At 46.0% G+C, this 12,740-nt stretch overlaps 1 protein-coding gene across 1 annotated transcript in view; it reads right to left on the bottom strand.

The window, feature by feature from the left end:
• Positions 1–12,740, bottom strand: part of LOC122944646 (polypeptide N-acetylgalactosaminyltransferase 3-like) — a 123,015-nt gene that overhangs the window by 78,304 nt on the left and 31,971 nt on the right. The window contains exons 4-7 of the mRNA XM_044303164.1: positions 10,708–10,942; positions 8,684–8,801; positions 7,768–7,968; positions 6,521–6,652 (exon numbers count right to left, since the gene is read on the bottom strand). Coding sequence (XP_044159099.1) covers positions 6,521–6,652; positions 7,768–7,968; positions 8,684–8,801; positions 10,708–10,942 — 686 coding nt within the window. The remainder of the gene's footprint in view (positions 1–6,520; positions 6,653–7,767; positions 7,969–8,683; positions 8,802–10,707; positions 10,943–12,740) is intronic.

The raw sequence follows: 12,740 nt of genomic DNA, 5'->3' as shown, positions 1-12,740 counted from the left end.
TTCCACCTGCTCATCCAGTCAGCCACACACCTTCACCACCAACTTCAGCACAGCCCGGGGTAAACGTCAGCAGGCCATTCTGAAACTCATATGTTTGGGGGACAGGCCCCACACCGCACAGGAGTTGTGGCGGGGTATAGAACAACAGACCGACGAGTGGTTGCTGCCGGTGAGCCTCAAGCCCGGCCTGGTGGTGTGTGATAATGGGCGAAATCTCGTTGCAGCTCTGGGACTAGCCAATTTGACGCACATCCCTTGCTTGGCGCATGTGCTGAATTTGGTGGTGCAGAAGTTCATTCACAACTACCCCGACATGTCAGAGCTGCTGCATAAAGTGCGGGCCGTCTGTTCGCGCTTCCGGCGTTCACATCCTGCTGCTGCTCGCCTGTCTGCGCTACAGCGTAACTTCGGCCTTCCCGCTCACCGCCTCATATGCGACGTGCCCACCAGGTGGAACTCCACCTTGCACATGCTGGACAGACTGTGCGAGCAGCAGCAGGCCATAGTGGAGTTTCAGCTGCAGCACGCACGGGTCAGTCGCACTACAGAACAGCACCACTTCACCACCAATGACTGGGCCTCCATGCGAGACCTGTGTGCCCTGTTGCGCTGTTTCGAGTACTCCACCAACATGGCCAGTGGCGATGACACCGTTATCAGCGTTACAATACCACTTCTATGTCTCCTTGAGAAAACACTTAGGGCGATGATGGAAGAGGAGGTGGCCCAGGAGGAGGAGGAGGAGGAGGAGGAAGAGGGGTCATTTTTAGCACTTTCAGGCCAGTCTCTTCGAAGTGACTCAGAGGGAGGTTTTTGGCAACAGCAGAGGCCAGGTACAAATGTGGCCAGCCAGGGCCCACTACTGGAGGACGAGGAGGACGAGGATGAGGAGGAGGTGGAGGAGGATGAGGATGAAGCATGGTCACAGCGGGGTGGCACCCAACGCAGCTCGGGTCCATCACTGGTGCGTGGCTGGGGGGAAAGGCAGGACGATGACGATACGCCTCCCACAGAGGACAGCTTGTCCTTATCCCCTGGGCAGCCTGGCACACATGAGCGACTACATGCTGCAGTGCCTGCGCAACGACAGCAGAGTTGCCCACATTTTAACCTGTGCGGACTACTGGGTTGCCACCCTGCTGGATCCACGCTACAAAGACAATGTGCCCACCTTACTTCCTGCACTGGAGCGTGATAGGAAGATGCGCGAGTACAAGCGCACGTTGGTAGACACGCTACTGAGAGCATTCCCAAATGTCACAGGGGAACAAGTGGAAGCCCAAGGCCAAGGCAGAGGAGGAGCAAGAGGTCGCCAAGGCAGCTGTGTCACGGCCAGCTCCTCTGAGGGCAGGGTTAGCATGGCAGAGATGTGGAAAACTTTTGTCAACACGCCACAGCTAACTGCACCACCACCTGATACGCAACGTGTTAGCAGGAGGCAACATTTCACTAACATGGTGGAACAGTACGTGTGCACACCCCTCCACGTACTGACTGATGGTTCGGCCCCATTCAACTTCTGGGTCTCTAAATTGTCCACGTGGCCAGAGCTAGCCTTTTATGCCTTGGAGGTGCTGGCCTGCCCGGCAGCCAGCGTTTTGTCTGAACGTGTATTCAGCACGGCAGGGGGCGTCATTACAGACAAACGCAGCCGCCTGTCTACAGCCAATGTGGACAAGCTGACGTTCATAAAAATGAACCAGGCATGGATCCCACAGGACCTGTCCGTCCCTTGTCCAGATTAGACATTAACTACCTCCCCATAACCATATATTATTGGACTCCAGGGCACTTCCTCATTCAATCCTATTTTTATTTTCATTTTACCATTATATTGCGAGGCTACCCAAAGTTGAATGAACCTCTCCTCTGCCTGTGTGCTAGGCCTAAATATATGCCAATGGACTGTTGCAGTGGTGGGTGACGTGAAGCCTCATTCTCTGCTATGACATGCAGACTGATTCTCTGCTGACATGAAGCCAGATCTGTCTGTTACGGGACCTCTCTCCTCTGCCTGGGTGCTGGGCCTAAATTTATGACAATTGACTGTTGCAGTGGTGGGTGACGTGAAGCCTGATTCTCTGCTATGATATGAAGACTGATTCTCTGCTGACATGAAGCCAGATTGTCTGTTACGGGACCTTTCTCCTCTGCCTGGGTCTGGGCCTAAATTTATGAAAATTGACTCTTACAGTGGTGGGTGACGTGAAGCCTGATTCTCTGCTATGATATGAAGACTGATTCTCTGCTGACATGAAGCCAGATTGTCTGTTACGGGACCTCTCTCCTCTGCCTGGGTGCTGGGCCTAAATTATGACAATGGACTGTTGCAGTGGTGGGTGACGTGAAGCCTGATTCTCTGCTATGACATGCAGACTGATTCTCTGCTGTCATGAAGCCAGATTGTCTGTTACGGGACCTCTCTGCTCTGCCTGTGTGCTAGGCCTAAATATATGCCAATGGACTGTTGCAGTGGTGGCTGACGTGAAGCCTGATTCTCTGCTATGACATGCAGACTGATTCTCTGCTGTACATGAAGCCAGATTGTCTGTTACGGGACCTCTCTGCTCTGCCTGTGTGCTAGGCCTAAATATATGCCAATGGACTGTTGCAGTGGTGGCTGACGTGAAGCCTCATTCTCTGCTATGACATGCAGACTAATTCTCTGCTGACATGAAGCCAGATTGTCTGTTACGGGACCTCTCTCCTCTGCCTGGGTGCTGGGCCTAAATATTATGACAATGGACTGTTGCAGTGGTGGCTGACGTGAAGCCTGATTCTCTGCTATGACATGCAGACTAATTCTCTGCTGACATGAAGCCAGATTGTCTGTTACGGGACCTCTCTCCTCTGCCTGTGTGCTAGGGCCTAAATATATGCCAATGGACTGTTGCAGTGGTGGCTGACGTGAAGCCTCATTCTCTGCTATGACATGCAGACTAATTCTCTGCTGTACATGAAGCCAGATTGTCTGTTACGGGACCTCTCTGCTCTGCCTGTGTGCTAGGCCTAAATATATGCCAATGGACTGTTGCAGTGGTGGGTGACGTGAAGCCTCATTCTCTGCTATGACATGCAGACTGATTCTCTGCTGACATGAAGCCAGATTGTCTGTTACGGGACCTCTCTGCTCTGCCTGTGTGCTAGGCCTAAATATATGCCAATGGACTGTTGCAGTGGTGGGTGACGTGAAGCCTCATTCTCTGCTATGACATGCAGACTGATTCTCTGCTGACATGAAGCCAGATCCTCTGTTACGGGAGCTCTCTCCTCTGCCTGGGTGCTGGGCCTAAATTTATGACAATTGACTGTTGCAGTGGTGGGTGACGTGAAGCCTGATTCTCTGCTATGATATGAAGACTGATTCTCTGCTGACATGAAGCCAGATTGTCTGTTACGGGACCTTTCTCCTCTGCCTGGGTTCTGGGCCTAAATTTATGAAAATTGACTCTTACAGTGGTGGGTGACGTGAAGCCTGATTCTCTGCTATGATATGAAGACTGATTCTCTGCTGACATGAAGCCAGATTCTCTGTTACGGGACCTCTCTCCTCTGCCTGGGTGCTGGGTAGTGTTGAGCGCGAATATTCGAAAAGCAAATTTTTTTCGCGAATATCGCAACTTCGCGATTTCGCGAATATTTCGAATATAGTGCTATATATTCGTAAAAACGAATATTCGTTTTTTGTTTCCCCCCCCCCCCCCACAAAATTACAGTACACATATAATTGATTGTTTCCCAAAGGTCCAACAGCTCAGATCTTACTCACATTGCCTAGAAAGTGATTGAGGCGCGAATCTTCGTAAGGCGATTTTATTAGCGCACATGCGAATATCGGCACGTCCCAGAACAGAGGCAAAGGGCTTTGCATTCATACATTAGTGAATTGAGTTGCGAATCTTCGTAAGGCGATTTTATTAGCGCACATGCGAATATCTACACTTGTCCCAGAACAGAGGCAAAGGGCTTTGCATTCATACATTAGTGATTGAATTGAGCTGCGAATCTTCGTAAGGCGATTTTATTAACGCAAATGCAAATATCTACACTTGTCCCCAGAACAGAGAGGCAAAGGCCTGTGCATTCATATAGTATAGCACCATATTCGCGAATACGTAGAACTTCGTAAAATTCGATTTACGAATATTCGTATTTTTTATTTTACTTTCCACCTTACAGATTACATTGATCTGTACTCTGTCAACTACTGTCATCACCCCCCACTGTATCTCGATTGATTCCCAAAAGTCTCACATTCCCTAGAAAGTGATTGAGGTGCGAATCTTCGTAAGGCGATTTTATTAGCGCACATGCGAATATCTACACTTGTCCCAGAACAGAGGCAAAGGGCATTGCATTCATACATTAGTGATTGAATTGAGTTGCGAATCTTCGTAAGGCGATTTCATTAGCGCACATGTGAATTTTGCATAGCATATGTATTATGCGATAATTCGAATTATCGCATATGCGAAATAATAACGAATTTGAATAATCGCGAATATTTTACGAATATTCTTTCGAATATTCACAAAATTTCGCGAATTCGAATATGGGACATGCCGCTCAACACTAGTGCTGGGCCTAAATTTATGACAATGGACTGTTGCAGTGGTGGGTGACGTGAAGCCTGATTCTCTGCTATGACATGCAGACTGATTCTCTGCTGACATGAAGCCAGATTGTCTGTTACGGGACCTCTCTCCTCTGCCTGGGTGCTGGGCCTAAATATATGCCAATGGACTGTTGCAGTGGTGGCTGACGTGAAGCCTCATTCTCTGCTATGACATGCAGACTAATTCTCTGCTGACATGAAGACAGATTCTCTGTTACGGGACCTCTCTCCTCTGCCTGGGTGCCGGGGCCTAAATATCTGAGAATGGACTGTTCCAGTGGTGGCTGACGTGAAGCCTCATTCTCTGCTATGACATGCAGACTAATTCTCTGCTGACATGAAGACAGATTCTCTGTTACGGGACCTCCCTCCTCTGCCTGGGTGCTGGGCCTAAATATATGCCAATGGACTGTTGCAGTGGTGGCTGACGTGAAGCCTCATTCTCTGCTATGACATGCAGACTAATTCTCTGCTGACATGAAGACAGATTCTCTGTTACGGGACCTCCCTCCTCTGCCTGGGTGCTGGGCCTAAATATATGCCAATGGACTGTTGCAGTGGTGGCTGACGTGAAGCCTCATTCTCTGCTATGACATGCAGACTGATTCTCTGCTGACATGAAGCCAGATTCTCTGTTACGGGACCTCTCTCCTCTGCCTGTGTGTGTGCTGGGCCTAAATATATGCCAATGGACTGTTGCAGTGGTGGCTGACGTGAAGCCTCATTCTCTGCTATGACATGCAGACTGATTCTCTGCTGACATGAAGCCAGATTCTCTGTTACGGGACCTCTCTCCTCTGCCTGTGTGTGTGCTGGGCCTAAATATATGCCAATGGACTGTTGCAGTGGTGGCTGACGTGAAGCCTCATTCTCTGCTATGACATGCAGACTAATTCTCTGCTGACATGAAGACAGATTCTCTGTTACGGGACCTCCCTCCTCTGCCTGGGTGCTGGGCCTAAATATATGCCAATGGACTGTTGCAGTGGTGGCTGACGTGAAGCCTCATTCTCTGCTATGACATGCAGACTGATTCTCTGCTGACATGAAGCCAGATTCTCTGTTACGGGACCTCTCTCCTCTGCCTGTGTGTGTGCTGGGCCTAAATATATGCCAATGGACTGTTGCAGTGGTGGCTGACGTGAAGCCTCATTCTCTGCTATGACATGCAGACTGATTCTCTGCTGACATGAAGCCAGATTCTCTGTTACGGGACCTCTCTCCTCTGCCTGTGTGTGTGCTGGGCCTAAATATATGCCAATGGACTGTTGCAGTGGTGGCTGACGTGAAGCCTCATTCTCTGCTATGACATGCAGACTAATTCTCTGCTGACATGAAGACAGATTCTCTGTTACGGGACCTCCCTCCTCTGCCTGGGTGCTGGGCCTAAATATATGCCAATGGACTGTTGCAGTGGTGGCTGACGTGAAGCCTCATTCTCTGCTATGACATGCAGACTAATTCTCTGCTGACATGAAGACAGATTCTCTGTTACGGGACCTCTCTCCTCTGCCTGGGTGCCGGGGCCTAAATATCTGAGAATGGACTGTTCCAGTGGTGGGTGACGGGAAGCCAGATTCTCTGCTATGGAACCTCTCTCCAATTGATTTTGGTTAATTTTTATTTATTTAATTTTTATTTTAATTCATTTCCCTATCCACATTTGTTTGCAGGGGATTTACCTACATGTTGCTGCCTTTTGCAGCCCTCTAGCTCTTTCCTGGGCTGTTTTACAGCCTTTTTAGTGCCGAAAAGTTCGGGTCCCCATTGACTTCAATGGGGTTCGGGTTCGGGACGAAGTTCGGATCGGGTTCGGATCCCGAACCCGAACATTTCCGGGATGTTCGGCCGAACTTCTCGAACCCGAACATCCAGGTGTTCGCTCAACTCTATTTAAGAACTTACATTTCCGTAGATGAGTGGGTCCAGGTCTGGCACATACATTTCCGGATAGACATTATTCAGATACCATGAAAAATTCTTGCACTGTAGGTTTTCTCGTAGACTGTGTCTTTTTGATAAATCTCCATAGGATTTCTATTAATGGAAAAAAAAAACAGCAGTGTGAAAAATATCCAACAAAGATACCTAAAAGCAACTGAACTTCTACATATAGAGGATCCTTCAAGACTCTGAACTGTGCATCCTTACTGTTTTAGTGCTTTAAGGTCGGGGCTACACTGTGACTTTTTGTAGCACGAATGATTGATTTTAACTATTATATGATGCTGCAGTCCACGAGATTGTAGTTCAATAGTTACAATCAATCAGTCACTGTACAGTGTAGCCCTAGCCTAACCCAACACTACAAAAACATTTACTAAGACTAGACTGCTGCCCGAGCGACGAGCCAATCAAACTGAATTCCAACTGGAATGGTCCCATTAGGTGGTTAGGGCAGCATGTTACCGTGTCTGTCTACCATGCTGTTCACACTATCACTATCGTTGCTTTTAGCAAATCCAAACTGTCATAGGGCAATCATAGTGGCTCGGTGGTTGCAGCGCTGGGGTCCTAGGTTCGAATCCGACCATGGACAACATCTGCATGGAGTTTGTATGTTCTCCCCGTGTTTCCTCTGGGTTTTTAGTTTCCTCCCACACTCCAGACATACTGATAGGGAACTCGATGCTAATGTTTGTATAGCGCTGCGAAATATGTCAGCGCTATATAAATGCATAAAACAAATAAATAAAATAAATCATGGGCCGTGCAGTCTATATTCAACCACCTTCACCGACATGAGGCCCCCAATCCCCAAAATTGTTTTGCTAGAACTCCTCAGGGGTAATGGGGCAATGACGGTAACTGTTCATATGATGCCACAATGGAGTTTGTCCACACTCAGGCGAGTTCTCTTTCTATGCTGCTGCAACTTCCTGTTAACTTCATTGGACAGTCCTTGAATATCATTGTCTGCCACAGAGAACGATGGCGAGAACAACTGGCGAGGGGTCAAGTGCGAGCAGACCTTCTACATAGACTAAGTGCAGAAAGAATGACCGGTGAGCCAAGGTTATTAAGGTTTTCCCCTTTACCATCTGTAATTTATCCACCCAGATTACAAAGGACTTTCAAACATTTCTACCAGAGCTGCACCAATGGCTTTTGGGATCTCTTGATATTCGGAGAGAGAAGTTGGGCTCACCCACCTGTTGGACAATGTTTGCAGCTTCCCGATTTCTTCGGTAAAATATTTCTTTGTAACCATCCATCCACACTTCGGCCAGGCGCACCTGGTTTCGGATGATCACCTGAGTGCCTTTAGGAAAGGTATGAGGACTCTTGCTGCGGAATACATGACCGACAACTGAACAGGGCAGAATTTCCAGCTGCCCTCCGCACTGCCACACCTGTACACACAAAGAGGAAATGTTCACTGACAGGGTTACACCGTGATTACCGTAAAAATCAAACATCATATAGTACATGACAATATCTTTCCAACAAAGCTAGAACCAGAGATCTCCACATTCATTGCTCTGCTAGATTTATTTCAGGCTGGCAGCTCAGGGGCATGTCCTTTCTGATGCAGCACTCTCCCTGGAAGGTCTAGCTTACATATGCTTTACAGGACCTCTGTTGCAGATTCCATCCAAAACAGCCTGAATGCAGGACTTGTTTTTTGCCAAAAGAGTTGACTCCTAAACTAAAACTAAACAGATCCCATTATAGTCAGGGGGATCCATTTGGCAGAGTTTGATTCAGTTTTGTCCTAAATCCAGAACTTCTGTCATTTTCATTGCTCTGCTCTTCCAAAGAAGCAGAAGAATAAAAAAAACTAGCGGTGATGTGAAAGAGCCCTAACTGTCTCAGCTTCTAACAGTGAATACAGTTGGCAGCAATTGAAGGATGGAACCAGATGGTAATATACAGATACACGTTACTGAGTAGCTCAGTGGCTGTAATACATTTTGAATAATACGCAATTACAAAAGTATTCAGGTCCAGGTGCTGGTGTCAAAAATGCAGAATATTTTTCGTGCCCCACCCCCTTTTAAAACAATTAGATCTACAGCAAAGACCATAAATATGAATCATCTGCAGATTTCAGATAGATATACTTACTCTAAAAGACATTTCTAAATTTTCACCGCCCCATATCTCCATCCCTTCATCATAACTTCCAATGTGCTCAAAGTATTCCTTGGAAATCGAGAAGATACCTCCAGCAAAGGTTGGTGTCCTACAGGAAAGTTCAACATTAATATAGTAATCAAGGAGGAAATCTCCATAGAGTTTGTAAATTAAATTAAATACGTCCATGAATTAATTTTTTACTGAAACGTGCCGTCAGACAACTTTGACAGTAGTTGATTGGACAGGCTGCAAAAAAACTGAGCCCAATCTTTGTTTCTGGCAGTGGACAACTCATTATGAACCAATTTAATTTTTTCTTGCAGCACCAAGTATTTTCAACTTATAGGTCCCTTAAAGGGGGTGCATCAGATATATATTTTACAGACTAAAACTAAATACGGATCCGTATTCTGTATTTCTAATCTGTTCTCATTTCCTTCTTGTACATTTTTTATTTTATTTTCTGTACACGATCATGGGGGCAGTCAACTTGCCGGAGCTGCTATTAACAGTATTCAGAGATCTGCTTTACAGCAGCCACATGGGCCATAGGACAAAGTAGACTGGAGTTGATGAATTTCTAAGGGAGAGTTTTCTAAAGAGTTGTCATTGTGCAGGGAGGAAAGTAGAAAAGCTCTGTACAGCATCTACTGGTGGGTCCAATCATTGTAATCCTGCCTTGTTGAGAAGTGATCTCTGCAGAACAGGGAGTGACAGCCTATTATTAGGCCTAGAGTCCAAAGTGAAAACTGCAGGACTTTAGTAGGATAGATAGATAGTGACATGGAAAATTAAAATGAAAAAGATCTCCTAAAACATATGCCATGGGCGCCTCTCCTCTCACCCCTCGGTTCTCCCAGCAGCTCTGACCCGTCTGCTTCATCCGGCCGCTGGTCACATCTTCTCTGGCATGCGGCAGCCGTCTCTTGCCAGCAAAGCCTCTCCCTTCTGCCTGTATGGTGCTCCCTCCAGCTCTTAAAGGGCTAACGTGCACCCTAATTTACCCTAATTTACTCCAGTCTATGGATAGTTACCTTTGGATACTTAAGACATCTTCCCCTATGAAGAAGGTGCCTGAGCAATAGGTTATTTAGCTTCCAGTTCCTTCAAATATGTGCTGTTTCGTTTGTCTGCTTGTATAGACCTACTTCTGCCTGATTCCTGGATTCTGACCCTCCAGTGCCTGAACTGACTTGAGCTTTTTGAATATTGAACCTTTGTTGCCTGTCCTGACCTTGGACTGTTTACTGTAATGCATGAACTCCACCAGCCCTGACCTCAGCCTGTCCCAGATTACGATTTTTACTGATTTATCGGTGTTCTATGCCGATGCGTCTGCCGCCATGGGTCAACTGTCAAAAACACAGACTACACCAGGAGGTAACAGCCTGGTGCCTCCCCTGCAGCAAAATCCAAATCCCAGTACAGGGGTTAAAGGGTAAAATCCAGGGTACTGCTAGGATAATGCCCTTAAAATTAGCCCAAAGTCAAAGCTGTTGGTTGACACAGTGGTTCCACATCCACTTTTGCAACAATAGGCCTCAAGCAGTTCAGACAAGAACTGGAGGTGTTGCTCATAGAAACTATGACCAAAACAATTCTATCATTGCTTTCTTTTTCAGACCTGATCGCTTAAGTATGATCGTTAAGGGCAGGGCCAGCTCCGTCCTATAGAGCTCCCTAGACCTAGTGCAGATTGTAGGTGAGAAGAATATTGACCCCCTCTGCCTCTAAAAATTTTTGTCTGACTGGCAACCAGTTTGTGCACTGTTACATCTCTTCATTCTTCTTCCAGTATCCTGAAATACAAAGCTGCACAATAACAGAACCACGGATGTATCATTGCAAAACCAGGCAAACTTGCCCGGCAGAAGTCTTGGAAAGACGTATGACAACATATCCGTCAATATGGGCCATCCACCTTAAGAAGTCGAATTTTTAGCACCTGATTAACCAGAATAACTCAAGCTTAGCCTTATTGATGCATATTATATATGGTCTAATCATCTTACTTTATTGGGTAAGTCTCATCTTTCCTTTTCTTGTTCTCCAAACTCGGGACGGTTTCCCAATAAAATTCCAAGCCCCAATCAAAGTTCCCCCGCATGCGATTGTTTCTGTATGGTGACGGTTTGGTAAACTCAAAAGTCCTGAGGTCAATGGTGACAATATCTGGACTGACGACAGTGGTATAATTCTCTGCAATTCTTGCCAACAAGGTCTCCAGCCAACCATAGAAACACTCACCTAGGAACATACAGGAGAATTAGTACATGTAATAAAAAGTGCACATTTTTCACTGTGTACAAGCCGGGTGGTCGTCAGTTTGCGGCGCGCTATTTTCAGCTTATTGTGCCAATTCTATCCTTATAATAAACTTTTTGTACTTTTAGTATGTGCCATTATGGGTTTTTAATGGAGATGCTGAGTCTTAGATTACAGGTTCTCTGCAATAAATTCCTAAAATTGTTGTGTACAGGAAACAAAGAGAATATCTGATGTTCAAAAGAACAGACCACTAGTAATGTGAGGTTATAAACCTACATACAGCTAGTGCTGGGTCCATCCCCTGACTATTATAAGACAGGTTTATAATAGCGCCAGGGCAAGCATAGGCCTTGCTCTTTCCATACCTATGCATAGACAGCAGGGTCACCATTCCTACAAAGTTCTTTACCTTCTATAATCTCATTTGTCTTTAGGGACAATATTCTGTACCCATATATCTCTTTATAAAGGGAGAGCACTTACTGCACACTGTTTTACTACTGTTTTAACCACTTCAACCCCGCTAGCTGAAACCCCCTTAATGACCAGGCCACTTTTTACACTTCTGCACTACACTACTTTCACCGTTTATCGCTCGGTCATGCAACTTACCACCCAAATGAATTTTACCTCCTTTTCTTCTCACTAATAGAGCTTTCATTTGGTGGTATTTCATTGCTGCTGACATTTTAACTTTTTTTGTTATTAATCGAAATGTAACGATTTTTTTGCAAAAAAATGACATTTTTCACTTTCAGCTGTAAAATTTTGCAAAAAAAAACGACATCCATGTATAAATTTTTCGCTAAATTTATTGTTCTACATGTCTTTGATTAAAAAAAAAATGTTTGGGCAAAAAAAAAAAAAATTGTTTGGGTAAAAGTTATAGCGTTTACAAACTATGGTACAAAAATGTGAATTTCCGCTTTTTGAAGCAGCTCTGACTTTCTGAGCACCTGTCATGTTTCCTGAGGTTCTACAATGCCCAGACAGTAGAAAACCCCCACAAATGACCCCATTTCGGAAAGTAGACACCCTAAGGTATTCGCTGATGGGCATAGTGAGTTCATAGAACTTGTTATTTTTTGTCACAAGTTAGCGGAAAATGATGATTTTTTTTTTTTCTTACAAAGTCTCATATTCCACTAACTTGCGACAAAAAATAAAAATTCTAGGAACTCGCCATGCCCCTCACGGAATACCTTGGGGTGTCTTCTTTCCAAAATGGGGTCACTTGTGGCGTAGTTATACTGCTCTGGCAATTTAGGGGCCCATATGTGTGAGAAGTACTTTGCATTTTGATTTCCGAATGACATGCAACAGTCCAGTGTTGCTTCTCTGTAGCCCAGGTCAGGCGCTTCTGCCGCTGTTTCTGGTTCAAAAGTGTCTTGACCTGGGGAATGCGGCACCTGTAGCCCATTTCCTGCACACGCCTGTACACGCCTGTACACGGTGGCTCTGGCTGTTTCTACTCCAGACTCAGTCCACTGCTTCCGCAGGTCCCCCAAGGTCTGGAATCGGTCCTTCTCCACAATCTTCCTCAGGGTCCGGTCACCTCTTCTCGTTGTGCAGCGTTTTCTGCCACACCTTTTCCTTCCCACAGACTTCCCACTGAGGTGCCTTGATACAGCACTCTGGGAACAGCCTATTCCTTCAGAAATTTCTTTCTTTGTCTTACCCTCTTCCTTGAGGGTGTCAATGATGGCCTTCTGGACAGCAGTCAGGTCGGCAGTCTTACCCATGATTGCGGTTTTGAGTAATAAACCAGGCTGCGAGT

Source organism: Bufo gargarizans, chromosome 8 (assembly GCF_014858855.1).
Source record: "Bufo gargarizans isolate SCDJY-AF-19 chromosome 8, ASM1485885v1, whole genome shotgun sequence".
In the NCBI taxonomy this organism is placed as follows: Eukaryota; Metazoa; Chordata; class Amphibia; order Anura; family Bufonidae; genus Bufo; species Bufo gargarizans.
This window is presented reverse-complemented; position numbering and strand designations above follow the sequence as displayed.